Source organism: Schistosoma haematobium, assembly GCF_000699445.3.
Source record: "Schistosoma haematobium chromosome Unknown HiC_scaffold_214, whole genome shotgun sequence".
NCBI lineage: Eukaryota > Metazoa > Platyhelminthes > Trematoda > Strigeidida > Schistosomatidae > Schistosoma > Schistosoma haematobium.
Genome location: NW_026137050.1, coordinates 21971 through 42135, shown reverse-complemented (window position 1 = coordinate 42135; position 20165 = coordinate 21971). Strand labels below are relative to the sequence as shown.

The 20165-nt window shown below is 32.9% G+C and overlaps 1 protein-coding gene across 1 annotated transcript; it reads left to right on the top strand.

Moving 5' to 3' along the window:
* The first annotated feature begins 1572 nt into the window (after positions 1–1572).
* On the top strand, positions 1573–20161 carry MS3_00001323 (uncharacterized protein). Its single transcript, XM_051208768.1, has 16 exons — positions 1573–1988; positions 2599–2925; positions 3950–4096; positions 4888–5067; positions 5716–5962; positions 7163–7449; positions 8568–8926; positions 9129–9603; positions 9861–10091; positions 11003–11494; positions 12579–12805; positions 14116–14190; positions 14957–15199; positions 16414–16519; positions 18675–19215; positions 19798–20161. Exons 1-10 carry the CDS (start codon positions 1920–1922, stop codon positions 11477–11479), a joined length of 2799 nt encoding a protein of 932 aa, XP_051064071.1. The 5' UTR covers positions 1573–1919; the 3' UTR covers positions 11480–11494; positions 12579–12805; positions 14116–14190; positions 14957–15199; positions 16414–16519; positions 18675–19215; positions 19798–20161.
* The last annotated feature ends 4 nt before the right edge of the window (positions 20162–20165 follow it).

Sequence of the window (20165 nt, the reverse complement as noted above, 5' to 3'; positions counted from 1 at the left end):
TGCAGCTGCTGCTTCCAGCTCGCAAGCAGGCTACGACCACCAGGCTACTCGGTCCTTACGCAAGCTTTGCCCAATTTCACTACGTAACAACCTTCGTTTGTGGTCAAACTCACGGTCATCAGAGTAGACCGACGGGTTTCAATGAGTTGTAAGTAGCCTGAAGAAACCCAGTGCTTATAAGCGGGACGTTTCGCGAACCCCCAACTGACTGTACCCTCCATTTTCATGGCGTCATGCAATTGCAAGCAATGCTCATCCATACTTTTCGGTGGAATGGTAGCTAGCCTAGATACTAGCTCGGTTCGATACTTACTTGCAACAGAAGTTGCAACCAGCTTGCTAACATCAATCCGTTGTGTGTGGGCTGTGATACTGCCCGGGTGCCCAGACCGAAGCAGGTGGTTTTCTTAGGGAGCCACACCCCGAGCCTTTGACCTAAAGGTCTAACCCACAAGGCAGTGGAGCATCGTGAGGAGATGCAGTCCCATGGTAGACAGTGACCGAAAATTGGTTCATACTCCATTTGTTCCCGCAGAATACTGGAGCCCATGTGCACCATTGATTTGGGATCCGGTTAAAGCGCCGGACATTCGTTTTTCGTCTCTCATTTTCGTAAACAACACCCCAACCAGGAGAGGGCAATGAGTAAGACTTCCCTGGCAGAGGCTGCATACACATGGCCATATGAGAGCATTTCGCGATGGAGGGATGGCCCACACCAATCTCGACCATACCAGGGCATTTGGGGGCAATAGATAATGGTCTAAAGCCTATTTATTGTCACTAAGCTCCTGTACTTTTTTCGGTTTTTGTGTCCTAATCACTATTGTTGGGACAAACATATAGTTGATGACACTTTGATAATCTCAGTTGGTAAGTGATATGGTGGGTAAGAATTTAACCTAACATTCAGATCACTGAACAGTAGCCTACAAAATTGATATTCCTTAATCAAGTTTACTTTTCTGTTAATAATTTATGTATGGACATTTTATTCTATCATATATTTGACGCCATATTAGATCCAACTCTTTCTATATTATTTTATCATGCTATATCACTATGTTTCCTTCATTTTTTTGTGCGAATTTGTAACCATATTTTGTAAAATCTTGCAGTTTTTTCTTATTTCGTCAGTATCTGAACTTCCTCATTTTTCCTTTCGTTTTTTTCTTTTTAGGATTATGTTGTTTGGTGCAATCGCAGCGCATCCTACACTAATATTGCGTTACATTTACTATCTCAACCAAATAAAACATCATATTTTGGTTATATTTTGTTATCCTATCTAGTTGATAGATTAGAACGTTTTGGGAGGTAAACAATGTTTTTCTCCAACTTTTTGGTTTTGAGTTTATTGTACATTTAACTGTCTTATCAGCAATTCTTTGGAAACAATCGTTTCATTGTCATTTTAATTATCGTCTTCAGTATAACTTTACATAAACATATTAATAAATTGAATCTGTTAATTTATTTCTGTTTAGTTTAACTGAATAACTCACTCATTTGAAGAAGATTCCAGTATCTTCTGATTTTTGGGGAAAATAATTTATTTTTAATTCCATTCTAAAAAGATTTCATTGGAATTTTATGCCGGAAAACCTATTGGTTCATTCTTTTTGCCACTTTATGTTGAAGGCGTGCAAAATACTGAAACGGTTTGTCGTCTTTTCAATCAAAAGTTACTGTTTAAAATTATTTTGATAATTCTAGGTTGAGATTCTGGTGAGGTTACAAAGTCCTTCAAAAATGACTTATAGAATCTGTAGAATCATAGGAATACAATTTTTTATTTCAAGTAATCAGTTATTTTAAAGAATATTGTATTGTTACGTGGAACTGTTCTTGGAATAATTTAGTTAACAAACTGTATTATTTTGTCCATTTCAGATGGCACCAATGAATCTGCACTTTATATGCGATTATTAAAGTTATGTTTCAGTTCTGTAAATATGTCTGGCACAGAAAATGAATTAGTTATGAAGGTATTTTACGTTATTCTGATATTTTTATAGATTTATCTATCTTCTTGAATCTACAGAAATAGATTTTGCGTTTGGTCTAGTATTTTTTAAAAGTACTATTAGATATGCATCTCTGGATAATGATCTTTGTGCATAAATGTCTCTTGGGAATGGCACTTAGTTTTGTGACTGACAGCATGCATGTCTTATAGAAATACATCTAAATAGATGATTGTTGGTATTTTAGCGTCAGTTATTGCTCATTTTTATTCGGTGCTCATAGATATTTCAAGGTTCAATGGAGTCGACTAAATTAAGAATAAAGACAGATCTCCACTGTCTACTTTGAGTGATAGCTGGGGTGTACTGTAAAAGGTAAAATGCGAACTATTAATCGCTTCATGCCCACCATATGTCTTGTTCAAGATATGTTACAGATGCATTTTTGAGTCGTCTTAGATGAAAATGAAACGATAAGCCGACATTAGCGGGTTTTCTGTAATGAAAACCATATTGAAAATTAATTTTATGTTTTTAATTTCATAGATATTCATCCACAGCCCTATTCGGAAACATTTCTTGGTCAATAAAGCTGGAATTATTAATAATTTATTTATCTTACATCTTTTAGCTTCATTTACGCCGTATCGTTCAAGGCAGCATGCATTACTGCCTTACAGCTAAAGAGCCTACAGCATATCTCACTTTATTACGAACTCTTTTTCGGTCAATAGGGGGCGGAGCACATGACAAACTTTATCGTGAATTTTTTCCCTTACTACCTGAAATGTTAACGACGTTGAATCGTTTACTGCGTTCACCACATCGTTCGAATGCTCGTGATCTATTGGGTGAACTGTGTGTTATTGTCCCAGTTCGTTTGTCCACATTACTCCCCTATTTGTCTCTGTTAATGGAACCGTTAGTTTATGTGCTGAATTGTAATACTGTCAACCAGGTAAATTTCGTTTTGTTATTTTGCTTGCTTACCGTCCATTTTAAACTGAAATAAGATTAAGATACAATTTAGAAAACATTATCACTCAGCAAAATCATATCTATTTTCCGTTTTTTAATCTCTTCTAATAATATGTTTTTGCAATTCAATTTAATTAGGAGGACAGAGATGAGGTAGTTTTGTTAAGAGTGATGACTGATCTTAACCCAGTTAGTAATTAATCGTTCCAGGTATGGTAGTTAATTCGAATGATAAGTTGATTTATCTAATTAGTTGGATTAACAGTGAGCAGCACTTTGCTCATAAAATCCCGTTATTAATAAATAATGGCCATCTAATGTTTTAGCAGTTGTATCATATTTGACTCTTACAATATGCCTGAATGTTGTGTTAAAGATAAGTTCGTAGTTGTTGCTGTTCTCCACTGGAAAAATCTGTAGTTAATGTTCAAAAATATATATAAGTTTTGTAACTCACTTATCAAATCTGTGTTTTAAAAATTTAGACAACGAAACAGATGTTTTCTTTCTTAACTTCAATGACTTATCAAAAAATTGTTGGCAAATTTCTTATGTTTCACGGTCTATGGAAGAAGCTCGTATTCATATTTAGTCGCATTAATTAATCTTAATCTCTTCAAGCCTTTCACTTTCCATCCATGTTCAAGTTTTTGATGCTGTGAAGCATTTTGGTTTTAGGATTACGGAGTCTTCTGTTTGGTTCATTTAACCTTCAGTGACCCTAATTTAATAATACTCAATGATACTATGCTCTATGTTGGGCGGTAGCTAAATACTTACATCTGACTTTCTTTTAGTGGGTGCAGATTTTAAACCAGTTTGCATCTACTTCTATTTAATGAATCATATAGTATCGTCATGCCTCACAAAGAATTTGACTGAAGCCCAAGAACATTTAATTGGTTACTTTGTAATTTTAATCTTAAATGTTTGAAATAAAAAGACAAATTATTGCTTTTCAATCTTGATTTATATCAATTCATTATTATTTTGTTAATGTAAAGGGTCTCCGTACTCTTGAGCTTTGTGTTGATAATATGCAACCAGATTTTCTTCATGATCATTTATATCAAGTACGTGGGGATATGTTATTGGCGTTGTACAATTCACTTCATTCACCCAGTGAATATGTACAAAAAATGTCATTCAAGGTTGGTTCATCTTTCATTTTTGATGCATAATAATAATAATAATAATAATAATATTAATCTCTTCAATCCGATTATTGTTCTATTCAAGTATTACTGCTCATATATATATATCGGTCATTTTTGGATATTTTCCCGTGTAAATTAAAAAAACTTTTCTTTTTACCTAAATCATAAAGAGGTTTTTTCTACTAATTATACTGTTTATATATTACGTAAATCATATTATCTCTATGTGATCCGAGTTAATTTGTGCCTAAAATATTATCCCATAATTGTTGTGATGACATCTCAGGTTGTATGTGTTTTGTAGAATTTAGATCTTACAGCTTGAGCTTTTTGGTAATGTAAAGTTCGAGTGTAAATAACGAACACGTTAATTTTGTAAACCTTCCATTTAAAATTTTATTCTTATTTAGCGAAAATAATATACAGAATGTTGGGGATTCCATGTGTTATTCAGCATAAATCGTAAATACGCAATAGGTTACAGTTGAAGAGTTTTCTACTTTGTATGGTGTTTCATTATACCACATGCTATAATGAATTTTCAGTACAATATTTGTAAATCCGTGGTAATAAGAGATTTCACTGAATTGTGTGGAATAAGTTGGCTGTATCCATCTTCCCTAAGTTGAGTGCGTCCCTCGCATCCCTGGCACTATTTTATGGTTTAGAGTTCTAACCTTCTTAGTCTGCGACTATCATCCTCTAGATTTCATTAGTGTTATTTTCACTTTTCTACATTGGCTAAAATAAATATTCGAAATTCCTCTTTCGTTAATCTTTACTAGGTACTTGGGAAATTAGGTCGATTTAATCGTACTAATTTGCTTGAAACACAACGTTTACGTATTAGCTCAGCGGAAGGTGAAGCCGGTCCGCAACTACGTTTTCACATGAATGAATTTCGAAATCAGCCTATTGACATACCGATTAGATGTCTTGTTGATGCTGCTGTGGAAGTATTACAGGTAAAAATTTGATTGTTTCCAATATTTCTCAGTATAATCTATTAAAAAATTTACGATGGTTGTGATAATCTTATTTCCTTCTCATTATAATCCTAACAAAAAATCAGCACAATTCCATTCAGAGGTGCACGTTTTACACTAGTAGAACCGTAAAACAATATTCTCTTAAAATGTCTGTACTCAAATCTCATCCACTAGCGATTTAAAGACTGCAATTCTTTTAAACTGAGTCGAATTCCGTCTACGACGAATTATGATTTCCATCGGAAATATTTCAGTTTTTATGTGTTATTAGAGCATCCTTCTTGAAGACAGAACCTTTACAGACTCATAAATGTCCTCCCCCGACTGCAGCTGCTTCGTTTCTAGTAATGCTATCTTTCAACAGATGGATAGACAAGTTGGAAAGTACAGTTCTGATAATAAAATACACCCTTTTGGTTGACACAGACTGTAAAGTTAAAAAGAAACGAAGATAATACTTCACAATAAATGTCCATCGCATAACAGACCTTAAGCAGTCGTTCTTTATACTGATGAGCCCTTGTTACGGATCATTTAATAAAACATCATATATTTTCTACACAGTAGAAAATTATATCAATCACTAGCTTCATACTTTCTCCCCCTTCCTACTTTTTTAATTAGGATTCTTCTTCTGATGAGCCTAGTAAACTTCGCTCTTGGGAGTTTCTTCAGTCAATATGCGTAGCTGCTTTGAACTTAAACCACTCGCAACAATCGTCAGTCGGTGTAGAAGATTTCTACAATTGTTTCCTTGGTGATACAGGACTGAATAATATGATGTTGCAGTATATTGATGATATGTATTTGACGTCCTATTCCGAAAATCCTCCCATTCAGTCAATTCGTCCAAGTTGTTGCATGGCTGATGGTAATTAATACCGTCTAACTTTAAATTGGATGTTTTCGTTCATCGTTAATTCCATAGTATCATTTTAATATGATTAAGAATAATTGTTCACTAGTGTCTGTTAGTCGTCGGGCTGCATTGCGTACGTTGACCCAGTAGTCACTGCATCTGTTTTTATCACACATAGGACTATTTGGAATGCTCCAAGGCGAATAAATCACTGGAATCGCTTATCATAATACTCACAATGATTTGTACGCTAAGTTTTACTTGTTATATGGAAAGGATTGGTTCTACTCGCTTTATCATCCACCGAATTCCTATAATGCCACTGATGATCAAGATTAGTGAACGTTCAATATTATTGTGTTGTGATTCACTGAGATGTCTGGACTATTTAATCTGGATAATTCTATATCACTGTTAAAATAAACACCAATTCAGTTCTTTAGTTTAATTTCTCTTCCCTTTTTATAACATAAAATTGTTATTTAATTCCATTAAATCGACATCCTTTGGCAGAAAATCCTGTTTCTTGTTTAAATACTGAATTTCGAAGATGGATCTGAACTTTAGTGTGAAAAAGCATTGAGTTCACTGATATTGCCCGAATTTTGTCTAGTATCCTCAACCACTCATAGGACTCTATTAAGAAGCCAACATTGATCATAGTCTTAGTTTAATTTTCAATAACTCGATTGCTTGACAGTGAAACATATGAAAAAGAGTTATTCTAAAGGATTATGAACTGTAAATACCTGTGTTGTGATGATTCTATGTGTGATCTGAAAACTTAAGTACATGAATAAACCTGCATACAAATCTTGTGAATAAGTCTTTAAGTGTTTAATGTTCGAACTATCAGTTCTTTAGTTGTCCCACAAACTCTGTTTTTGTTTTTAATTGTTTTAATATGCACAAAAAATAAAGCTGTATACAGAAAAGTTGAATCTTTACATTGGTATGCTCATAAAGTAGTAATTTAGAAATTGAATTATTCGTTTCTGCATTCAAACATTTTCTTGAATATTCCACTGTAAATTATTGGACTTGAATTTTGTTCTCGTTGATTTCTTGAATCCTACGAATATCAAGCGAACTAATTCAAAGTTTTATTAAATGTATGGTCAGAAATTTATCTAGCAGTATGTTTTGACAAAGTTATCTAATCATTATATCAGTTAACTATCAAGGGAACTTTTTTGATGTATACCTTTGTAGATTTATGCAATCATGTTATGATTATGGCAATAGCTGGGTTACTTCTGGCTGGTCTGAGCAAAGAATTGTATAATGCTCATGGAGATTTTATTGCGTTTATTGTCAGACATGCAACATTCCTGTCGATTATGCAACAGTTCACTTCGCTTCATACGGAAATCAGTCGTGACCATATTTCACACTCAAGCACATCATTCGAGTCGAAAACATTGTGTAAAGTTGATACTGCACCTAAATTACCATTCTCTAACGATATAACTACTTCCGGAGATGATCATTTTCTAGAGGTAAGTTGGTTATATCTTTTGTTCGAACGAACCTGTGGTTATCGACGAAAATTTATTCGTTTAGTAGAAATTACCTATTTTACTATGTTAATCAATGAATCCTTGAGTCACGATCACCACTTCGATATCAATAATCTGTCACTATTGACTTTCGTTCTTCCCAGGCAGTCCAATAATAAGCTGAACAGTTTTTCATATTGTTAATGAATTTCCTTCTGCACCGTATTGGTAGTATACTTTCGAATATGGCTATTTAAATATCAAAACTTGGTTGTTAAAACTAGTTAACAAATCATTTGAAATGAAATAAATGCCCATAACTATCATTCTCATATACATCCATCTTTTTTTAAGATTTTGTTTTTCAACGTACACCTCGACTTTTTCGCTCGTTCCTTGATAGAGTAAAACGAAAAAAATACCCCGAAATCCAGTTGTTAAGAGTTAATCACGGTGTGCAGATAACAGGAATGCTAAGTTTACTGCTCTATTCTTTGTCTGTCATCACGATATGAAGAATAAGACACAGATGGGTTTCTACATGGATCTGTTTTAGAGATATTTAGTGGTTGAAATAGATAACTGACTAGTCATTTCCTGGTTCTAGTCTAAGTACACTATTTCTTGTGGAAAACAATTGTAATTTTTGCAGTTTCATTCTTTAGAGTATATGGAACGAATGAGTGCACTAGCTGTTGCATACTTTCTACCAACACAAATATTACGTTTAAATCACTAAATTCCAGACTACCCAGTAAGGGGAAATTCTTCACTGCCCCTTAAAACTATGGTCTTTAAATTCATTGTATTGCTTGTTTAGATCTTCCCGTTAATGTTATGGTCCACAATTGGTCACTCAAGTGTTGGGCGTTTGAAGTAATTAGTGCTGGGTTAGAATCCCTGCGTGACCATCAACATTGAAGTGCAGATATATCCGCCTAACAAGTCCTAAACAGGACAAACCATGCGTCATGGACTCCACAGCTAGCCACTATTCAACTCTGTTCCTTAAATTTTGTCTTCATTGAGTTATGTGAACTTGGTTATAGTGCTCATTGCATTGTTGTTTTGTCTGTTGTCTTTGTACTAATTATTTCCTGGGTTTTATTGATTTTCAGCTAGAAATATTTAGTATAAGCCAAGACCCTGATACAATTACTCCTACTGTCAAAGAACCTCAATCATCGAATCAAGAATTTCTTCCAAATAACTCATCTTCACGTTTAAATCCGAATATAATTATTGATTCTATCATGTTTGTTATGGGTCATGAAGCGAAACAACTTACTCGAAATATGTGCATATTTCTAGAAATTATACATAACACAGCATTTGCTATATTATCCGCTGTTACTACAACATCTCGAGAAAATAGTGATCATTTTACTACAGAGACGATTAAAAAAGCTGTTGCAAATCTACAAATTTTCCAGCATATTGGACATGTTATTGTTGATATGTTATATCATCCGGCTTGGTAATTCTTTTATTCAACCTCTTTTTATTATTATTTGTATCCAAGTGTTTTTTTGTTCCTGTTTACTATTTAGTGGGAAAACTCTGTTTTATGATGCATTAGTGTTATCAATAACATACATATGAAGTCTACATATATTGTAAATTTGAAGTAATACTTTATCTTATGGGTCAGTTGTCCAACTTTTTCTCTTTTTTTACAGGTACGTTAAATGGGGTGCTTGTGCTTCTATTCTTTGTCTTGCTCGTTTCATTCATCCTTCATGGTTCTGTTCAAATCTCATCAGTTTGCTACGTGGCCTACTTTATTGCATTCATAGCTTATCAAATCAAATGAATCAAGGAGCTCTAATGATGGCTCGTGACTGCGCGCGTATAATTATTAGCATGGTTTTCATAAGTTTAAAAGATTCAAATGAAACTAATCACTTTTCACACTCGACTGTTGTTGAAGAGGAAGATGTGAAATCAGGCAAATCCACTCCAATATCTACACGTAAACGCTCTTCAACAACTTCACAACGTCGTACAGTTCAAGTTAGACGTGGTCGTAGTGCAGCTAACGCAACTTCAGAATCATCAAATAATGAAGCATCAACCAATGTAGTTGTTGAATCAATGGAAATTGATAATCAAGTCAATGAAAAAGAGTTCACTCCAAAGTTCTCATCGTCTCTGGTAAGAGTTGATTGATAAGAAGAGATTTCACACAGATTAATATAGATTAGCTAAAAGTTATTAATTGCCATTCAAATTGAGTATTCTTTTAATGTATGGATGATAAGCTATGTACTATATAGTTTAATCTCAACTTTTGGCTCCAACATTTTTAATCTGTATTACAATGAAATATTTTTAATGAAGTAATTTTCTTAGTTAATTTCCTCGGAATATTGTATTTCATGTTACAATTATTACTATTATTTACACTTTAGACAACTTTATTGGATGCAGTTATCGTAGAATTATTAGATTCACTTTTGAGTGAAACTGATTCTGTTCGAACCGAAGCACGTTGTCTTTTGAGATTACTTTCTTATACAATTGAACAACCATTATGTAAGTTGTTAGCGCCACATTGGTATAAACGTATTGGACATGTTTTACCTCCGAAACAACCCAATCGTCTACTGGATTTACCTATTTCAACTCAATTAGCTGTACTGGTATGTCAAATCTAACTCTACTAATTGTGTAAATATGCTTTCATTGTTATTAGCACTATTCCTTATATAATGCAGTGTAAATCAACTTCTGTATTTTAGTAGTTAACATTCTCTGGCTTTTCAATGTTAATTATTAGTTATAAGTTTTTTTTTTGTTATGTAATTTCAGCAGATAATCTTGAATTGACCCATATAGAGTGGTGCCTTACAACTGTTACTTAAGTGTGGAATGCAAAATGAGTATGTGCGCGACCACGCAGAAATTATAAGATTCCTCACGTCTTTCTTGTAAACTGTCTCGTATATTCATCTAAAACTGGATGATCATCAGGATTTTGTTTGTTTCAATCAGTTATATGCAACGTGCATAAATGGGTTCTAATTGCTAAACCATATCAGCACAGCAAGATGTAATTATCAAGACAAATGTCGGAGTAGTAGAAGTAGTAACGGTGTCAGTTGTTGTACATAACAGGATTCGAAAGAAAGAATGTGTAGAATATAAAAAATAGTCTTAAAACCTATAGTCGAAGGGATAACATAGAGTAAATTCATCTGCGCTATTGCGATGGATTCTAAGGTATGTTAACCAATCACTTCAGCCATTAGTTACGATAATCACTTGACCATAACCTAGTGGTCTGCGCCTACCGAGACAGTTCAGTCTGATATTCAGTGTTTGTACATTAGGTCTTAAGTCATTATTGATTATATAAAATATATAAACTTTACTCTACTGTTCAGACTTAGTAGGTAGAGCAAGATTCGAATCTGTAAATTATATTTTAGAACATCTGGCTACCCCTTAAAGCCACATATTTTCAACTGGAATTTAGAAACATAATACTGTAGCAGTTATAAGTTTGCACACAATTATTTGCCAACTACAGTATTCTTCGTTTTCTTTTTAGGAAGCAAACTATTTCTTTGGTCAGTCAGAGAAATTAAAACATCCATCTAAAGTTTCAGATAGCTCTAAGCTTTTTGACTTTGACATAGATAATAACGATGATGGAGTAGGACTTCTACGTTATGATCTTTCAAAACGAGATGATTGTATCTTTCTATCCGATGTACGTTCACTTCTTACTCAATTTGAGTTGAATCATGATTTCTCTGCTAGTACTAATAATTCTACAACTACCAACACCATAGCTGCTGGTAGTAGAGCGGTAAACACCAGTGTCAAAAATAATTCATCAATAAATTCTGATCAAGAAAAAGGTACATTCAACGGAACTTATTCATATTCCAAGTTTACACCGTTCAACTCTAGAACTGTAATACCACTTTCTAGTAATTGTATGAGATTAATTAATCTTCGAGTAGCTGCTTGTCAAGTATTATCTGTCACATGGTATTTAGATACACAAAAGCAAGAAATCTAACAGCACTATTTAAAGGTTAGTATACAGTTTATTATTCGTACCATTCACTGCTTTCATACACAATTGTGGTTTTTAAAAACAACTTGACATGTTTTGTTAATTTTATTTGGCAAATTGATAAGTTTTCATGTAAAAAGATTGAAAATTTATTCAAATTGTTTCTTTAGTATTAAGAACTAAACAAAATATCGATAGATCATCAGAATGGGACAACATGATTACTGAAAATTATATCATTGGTAAATCAATTGGCTATTTCGTTGATAGTCAATGTTTCATCAAGGCAAGCTTGTCATATCGATAGGTTTTTTAATATTTATCTCTTATACATTTGATAATCTGTGTCGAGCAAAACTAGTCTTCATAGTAGGATGTTTCTGTAGTTGTATTTTGAACGGAACACTTATCAGTGTTTGTTATAGACATTCAATTGGGTGATTTGCGCTTTTTGTCCTGTCAAGCATAAATTCATTTTATATTAATGGTGATGTACATTGCTTGAGCTATTAATTACATTTGGATGATTTGAATTGATTTTGGATTGGTAAAATAAATGAATAAAACACTAATCGATGAATATTATGGAATAATACTATATGGCTGACTAGTAACTATTCATAAGACTGGGTTATTGGTGTAAGCTCTATCGCCAATTAAGCAACCAAACAGATACCCAGAAAATAATCTGCTTATATACAAATATTGACAAAAATATGTACCATTAGATATTAGAACTAACCGAACAAAACCAATTTTGTAGACCACTCGCTATTCCTAAGGATTAGCATCTGGGATAAAACGTAGGCTCAGAGTTTTCCGTTGATCATCTTGAAGCACTTAATATCAAAATCTAGTGCAATACATGTCAACTCACTTAGAGTAGTGAGTACATTATAACATTATTAGTAAAATTCAACTAGGACTAAGAAGTAGGTGAACATGATATTGATCAATACTCGGTCAATTCGTATATATAACACTTCCGAACTGATGTACGTACATACGAAGTTCTACATTGTTGCTGACCTGACTGATCTGACATCATCTTTTCTCTTGTTCTTGCATTATATACTAAATTTATTTTAATTGCATATTACAGGTATGTCTTGTAAGAATGAATATATTCACGAAACAGCTTTTTCGTGTCTTCGAGAATTTATCAGTAAAACATCTATTGATATTGAATTAAGACATGCTAATATGAAACAGATTGTGCAAAATATTCGACAAAATTCTATACGATGTATTCATACAGTTCGACAATTAGCTTATTGTGCTCAATTATTTCCGAGTACACTTAGTGAAAGACTATGTGATGCAATTTATGTAAGTTAATAATTCTAAAAATATCATGTCAACTTTTCATATCATTCTGTAATCATAATGCATGTATATATTGACTGTGACCATTTTGAACTATGCAATATCACTAATCCTTTACTTACTTACACCTGTCACCCCTCGTAGAGGAGCATAGGCCGCCGCTCTCTTCGGCGGTACATATACTATTCTAAATATTAATCCCAGTAGAAAAAATTATTTTATTTAAACTTTTTTGTATAAGTTGTGAACAGTTTATATGGAAGAGAATCAAAAATAAAATTTGGCATACTTTAACTGATAAATTTGAAATAGAAATTCGAATTAAGTTTTTTCTTCTCAAAAGAATACATTCAAAATCTAGTCCTTCAATGGTAAAGAAAATACATTATCACAAATCCCAACTATATTGATTATTCATTGAAGTTGAGTTTTGATTAGTAACCGTAAGCTCAAATCATCTACCATATCTGATCTTCAATCTGTACAAATAAATAATTTGTTATCACTTATTATACTAAAACTGTAGTCTACAACTAATTACACAAATATTTACAAATGTGATGCATGTAGGAAAATTGAATTATTTTTCTTGAATTGTTTTGGTGTACTGAAGTAACTTATACTTCTAGTTTATTCCATACAAATTGACAATACTTCAGTCTTTAGAATAAATTCCATATTGTGCTTCACTATCATATGGTTAACAGTTTTAATTTTCTATTTTTCAGTAATCAAAATTAGTAAAATCTCCTCTTGCTGTTATTTTAAACGATAACTCAATACATTTATATTGTTATTCCCGCCCAGCATAGAACCATGAGCCCCGCCAATACATTTATATGTAGACATCCAATACTTTCTATTTTCTTCTTAAACTTTATTCCTCAAAGAATTTGTGTAGTTTCTATTGAGATTTTCATGCCGGTCAGTAAATTTATTAATATTTTAATTCTTCGCACTAGTTGATGTTGTGCTCATGTCTTTTGGATCCACTAGTAAAGTTAAGTATGTCTTTCTTGTCTAAGGAAAATTAATGATCGCGTAATGACTACTTGGTCTCCCACTCATTAATGTAAGTAGTCTGTATTTAGCTCATTCCATAAAAAGAGTAAAAACATGTCAAATAGGGTTATCTTTAACCTGATTCAATTCACTTAAAATATTGCAAAATGTAAAGGATTAAACCTACGCAAAACTTTACGTTATTGTAGCTTTCTCTTTTTCTTAAAACGATTTAATTTCCTATGATTCTTGTTTGTCTAGTTTTGTAATTTTTTTTGTACATTAGCTATATTTTGCTCTTTTATTTCTAGTCACATTTAAACACATCTTTGGAAGCTGCAGTTAACAAACAAAACTCTGCATCAATCTCCACATTCACTTCATCTGTGAGTAATGAATGTCTCGTGTAGACTTTTGTGTCTATAAATTTTCTTATTTATCTGTTTAATGTTTACATTATATAGAAAGGAGTTAGATGCTCGGTTTTTAATTCACCTAAAAATAGTTTAGGAAAGTAATAAAAATAGTATTCAATAATTAATGATGAAAATATATGAATTCATTTACCAAACTTTAGTTCTCGGTTTTTGCTCATGTCAGTGTTTAAATAATGGAAATAATCTCTTTACTACAGTTATACTTTACAGTCAAATAATAACTGTTTGATGAATTATAAAGTTACTAGTAGTGTTATTTAAGGTTTGTGACTGTTAGATGAGTGGTAGTGACCTTAGTAGTGCTTTTTCAGATACTGAAACGACTTGAACAACCTATTTAAGAGAAATTTGTGAAGCCTATATAGTCATAAAAGATAAAGATTAAATTGAGTTTATTTCATTTTCAATTGCATGAAAATGTCTTTTGCACCTTGTGTAAAGCGCATAGTTGTTCTGGTCATTAGAGGAACTTTAGGATGCAACTGAGGCCAACAATATTTGAGTATTTTCTGGAAATTGAAATAGATATTAGTTCTTAAAATATTAATTACTTGATTGCCTGCTGTTGTTGTTACCATCATGGCTTCAATAATTGATTACGTCCCATAACTAGGTTTCCGTTTCCAAGTAATATCAAAGCTATACACTTGATCTTTTAAAGATAATTGAATTATTCTACTTCAGCCTTCGTTATTTTTTCCTCTTTAAATTACAGAATTTGGAATTATGTACATCATTGTTGGATTTATTTCATCTGATTCCTTTGGCAACTTCAAAATATGTTTCGCTTTTGATTGAGTCTGTAGTCAACGCTGAACGTTTATTGAACATTGAACCTACTAGTCCTTTACGTTTACCTTTAACACGTTTCCTATCTCGTTATCCAGCTGAAACATGTGCTCTCCTACTAACTGGTTCGCGATGGCCTTATAATTCACATGCAAATAGAATATTCTTGGTAATTATTTATATTAGTATTGTATATGTGGTTTAGTTTATCATTATTTCGTTACTAACGTCTTTTTAACTTTTTATCCATTTGGTACTATTAGTTGGCTTATTACGCTTTTGGTGTCTTGTTTGCTAGTGGTATTTTTTGAACAGAAAGGTAATTGTAACAAGCTGTTGAATTGTGCTTTGAACCTACCGGTAACTGACACGTTTATCTAGACTCTGACTCGCTAACGGTTAGATGAAAAACACATATTATCGTTAGATGAATATGCGTGATAATGTTATTTTATAGTATTTTCGTACGTGGCATCAGTCCATAAAGTCACTAACGTCTGGTGTGAGCCATATTAATATATACGGACTACTTGATTTTGGTCTGCGCGACTATCGTAACCAATGGTTGGAGACTCTGTGTGACATGGCTCAGAATCGATCATAATGCCGTAGATGTATACACTTGCTGTCTTCCCTTAACCCATGAGATTGAAATTACTTTATACCTTTCCTTCTACAGACCAATTCTTTCTTCCTGTACCATATTTTTATATGAAATCAGTTTTTTTAATACTATTGAATTAGCTGTCTCGATGAATTTGGTGTTCATCTTGTGCTAATGAGGTATGGCAGTTTGGACCGATACATATATGTGTCTGGTCCTACGTTGCAGATGACTGACTGACTAATGCTTCTGTGTACAAAAGTGTTGTGTGCTTAAATAATAATTTGTTATAATGAGTCTCAAGTATCAATGTATGCTAACTTGTAATGATAGTATATTGTTTAATGTGTCAAAATGTTTTTGAGATTCGCAGTAACATCATATCAACAGAACTTCTAGATACTCGATGATGTTACTAAAAGCCAATAAATCTTTTTATCACTTACAAAAGTTTTTTTCCACAAGTTGATGATGAGCTTCATAATAGTTTCGATCACTTATGTGCTCCACCATTTGATTTCTACAATACTTATATACACCATTAATCACTGAACTGTAAATATCATAAATCGAAATTTCTGCTTATTTTTATTCGATTTTAGTTCGAATCCCACTCAGTAAATACTCTTTGTAAGGTATTTACCGTTATATTTTTATTTTTATTATTAAACCAATTAGTCATTGAATACATTTCCATGTATCTTGGTAGTTTAATTTATCATTCTTTTTTATACATTTCTTTCTTTACATAAATATATAATAATCCATTTTATTTAAAGTTTGCTCTTAGTTGTTCACAAGGTCAACCTATAGTGGATTATTTAAGAACAAATTATCATATACTTATGGATCTTATTCAACCCGATGAAATTAGTGATCAAAAAAGTAATTATTGTATTTATCTATTTATTTATCATGTTAATAAATGTATTCTTTTTCCTGTTCATTATCTTTATAAATATGCATTAATGTGGTAATATAACAGAAATTTTTTTTGGGAATTAATATGAAATAATAAATTATTTACTAGTATAGGGGTTGTGGAGATGATTGTTTTTGATTGAGATCATGAACCGATTGATGTTAGACCATCACAATTGAAAGCCTGGAAGCACTGGACAGCCGTTTCGTCCTATTGTGGGACTCCTCAGCAGTGCGCATCCACGATCCCGCTCCCTGCGAGATTCGAACCCAGGGCCTTCGGTCTCGCGCGCGAACGCTTAATTAACTGGACCACTGAGCCGGCATCCAATGGTGATAGTTTCTAACATCAACCAATCCAGATTTTCAATTGTGATGGTCTAACATCAATCGGTTCATGATCTCAATCCAAAACTTAATAATCTCCACAACCCCTATACTAGTAATCAACATGTGCTCACTATTGACTAGCTTCGTGAGGGAATTCTCGGAGTTCTAGTGAGAAGCCGTGACCAGTGGAGCTAATCCGTGTCGGGTAGAGACAGGTATCTACCTCAGTACAACGGAAGTTGGTCGCGCAATTTCATGGATTAGTTGATGTTAGAAACTATCACCATTGGATGCCGGCTCAGTGGTCCAGTTGGTTAAGCGTTCGCGCGCGAGACCGAAGGCCCTGGGTTCGAACCTCGCAGGGAGCGGGATCGTGGATGCGCACTGCTGAGGAGTCTCACAATAGGACGAAACGGCCGTCCAGTGCTTCCAGGTTTTCAATTGCGATGGTCTAACATCAATCGGTTCATGATCTCAATCAAAAAAATAAATTATTTGTTTATTTCGTCCTAATGTAATCTCTTCGTATGTTTCATCCATACCGAATGTCTTTTAGTTTTCGTAAACGTGAATTCATGTTACTTTGATGTGAAAGCTTTATTTTCTGGTTTTTGTTTGTTTATTTCTTACCAATAGTTTGTAAATGAATGTAATCTAAAGTTAAATTAATATGTTTGATTTATTTAAATTTCGTGATTTTACGGCACCATGTAATGAACAGTAACAAATATTTGTTTTCGGTATACTTATTTATTTATTTATTCAGTCTTATTATAGATGTCTTTTACCAATCAAATATATGGCAAGTAATGATGAACCTAAGAATCGTACATTTGTATTGTTTCTGGGATGTCTATTCTTCTTCTATTAGGTTCTACCTCTGTCACGAGCTTTATGTAGCGATAAGTAAGGAGTTAAAGCGTAGGGTTTCTGAATACTTATCTCTGTTTGCGGAGCCTAATAACATCACTAGACCTTACACTTAGAGCGTGTGACTCGAAGCCAAATGCATAAATCTCTGCCTAGTAATTGAATTTCATCAAGATCTAATAAAGCGGCTTAGTGGTCCAGAGGTTAAGCCTTTGTGCTCGAGTACCAAGGTCTTAGGTTTGCTTCGCGCGTGTAGAGTTGTCAATAAGCCTATGATACACTTGTAGTGCGTAATTGATCATATAAGTTGGTGTTTGAATGTAGTTGACAAGAGACCCAATAGAATCCGATCTGTATTAAGCAGCACCTGACGTATACGACATTGGCCATTACCCAGTATGTGTTTTTTAAAACACAATGTTAATGATTAGTAATATTTTCATGAGTCAACTTTTTTATAAAAGATAACTTGTATACAATCTATTTAGAAAAGTTATTTTGTTATGTCTAATACAAATAATAAAATCACCTCTTACCTTTTCATACAAAATAATCCCCTCATTCATTTATCCTGTTTATTTTAACATTGCTATGGAATAAATAAATCCATTCTCTAATAGTTAAATTTTAGACATTTTCTATCCAAGCATACAATTACTACTTAAATATGTGAGAAAGGAATATTGGTGTAAATTCGAAATCGATTAATTCAAATTGGTTACCTTTTCCACTCCTTTTTAAAATCTTGAAATTAGGAACTTGTAATCTCAACCCTCTTATTGATACTACGAGTTTGTTTACTGTTTCTCTCTTAATTTCACTACTGATGTTTGTCGACTAGTTTGTAAGATAAATTAACCTTTTTTTATTATTATATGAAACATCAACTATTATTAATATCTATTGTTTCCACTTTTAGATGATTCAGATGGACAGTTATGTTTACCTCAAGTTGGAACTATTTTGACATTTGCATGTCCAAGACATTTAGCAATTCGTGCAGTTCATACAATTCATAAAATATCTTTAAATTGGTTAACTGTCAATAATGTTTCATCTAATGATATACCTAAAAATAGTTCACGAATTAAATCAAATCAATCCAATGTTGTGTGGGAAACCAAATATCATCCATTAGTTTTATCTTTATTAGCTTATTGGCAGTCAAATCTATTCGTTCGAAGACAATCTAACCTAACCTTAATCACCTTGACTAAAGATGCAATTGGACATCAAGGATTATTAAATGATTGTACTACAAATATGTTTGAAACGAATCAATCAATTTCATCAAATATATCTGGTAGAATAAATATTCCCACCGGAAGTAAATCAACTATTCCAGTTGGAACAGACAATTTACCTTGTGATCCTGCTTCATTAATCTCTTCAGGTACATCAGATCATGCTCATTGGGATGAACCAAGACTTTTATTGGATTGTTTATTAGACTGTTTCAAGTAAGTGTGTTGCATTATTGCGTTGATTAATATCTACGTTATTCTTTATTCCTTCAGATGATTTCCTTCTGCTTTATAACTTTAATAGGCACTTTTTTATATTTAAAACTTCATCTCATGTCAAGATTAGGCTACAGTTATGCACTACGTGTTTGCTTTCATCTTTTCTTATTGCCTTCTACCTCGGTGTAGACTTTAATTTTAATATATGCGACTTCAGTTTATGGAACGTGCAAACGTAGGAGGTTGTGAAAACGTAGTGATTTTTTTGTTCAACATCTATTTCTTAATTCGATTTCATCTCCAAAAACACATAAACAGATGCTATTTTGGAATTTGCGTAGTTTGCAATCGGGATATCTGTCAGAAATTTATACTATTAAAGTGTTGTTTTACCAATGTGGTATTTTGGAATCCATGACGTCTTCATATCAGTGGGTTTTCATTTTACAAGAAAAAATATCCATTGTGTTCATGAATTTTATCCATTTTTAGTTAGGTATTATTTATTTTTAAGTAACTATTATTTATATTTTCATTGTTTACTATCTATGTTTTGATGTATTTTATGTTTTGTTAAAGATCTCATCCAGATGATTTTGATCTACTGTTTGTTATTACAATCGGTGTAACACGTCTACGGTATGTGGCAGATCTTTATCCACTACGTTGTTTATTAGTTAAGTTGATTTCTGAATCTGATCTTACATGGCATCGTCAATTATTCCTTCATTTTATCACCACTGTGAAAAACCGTTTGAACTTTTTGAATAGAAGTAATTCGCCTGAATTCAGTCCGATTGCTTTTGGAATGTATAATCCAATTTCAACAGAAGATATGTACAAATTATTAGCTCATCTTATTCTGCCATGCCTATCAAATGCTTTGGAACGTGGAGAAAATGAAATATTTTTGGTGGACCTCCGAAACCTTTTGAAATGAATAGTAG

What these genes read in the sequence shown, in the direction of transcription:
- MS3_00001323 (XM_051208768.1), top strand. Translation starts at nt 1,920, where the DNA reads ATGCGATTATTAAAGTTATGTTTCAGTTCTGTAAATATGTCTGGCACA. An exon ending in ATTGTAATACTGTCAACCAG is followed by an intron (nt 2,926 to 3,949) that starts GTAAATTTCGTT and finishes GTTAATGTAAAG; the next exon opens with GGTCTCCGTACTCTTGAGCT. An exon ending in ATGTTATATCATCCGGCTTG is followed by an intron (nt 8,927 to 9,128) that starts GTAATTCTTTTA and finishes CTTTTTTTACAG; the next exon opens with GTACGTTAAATGGGGTGCTT.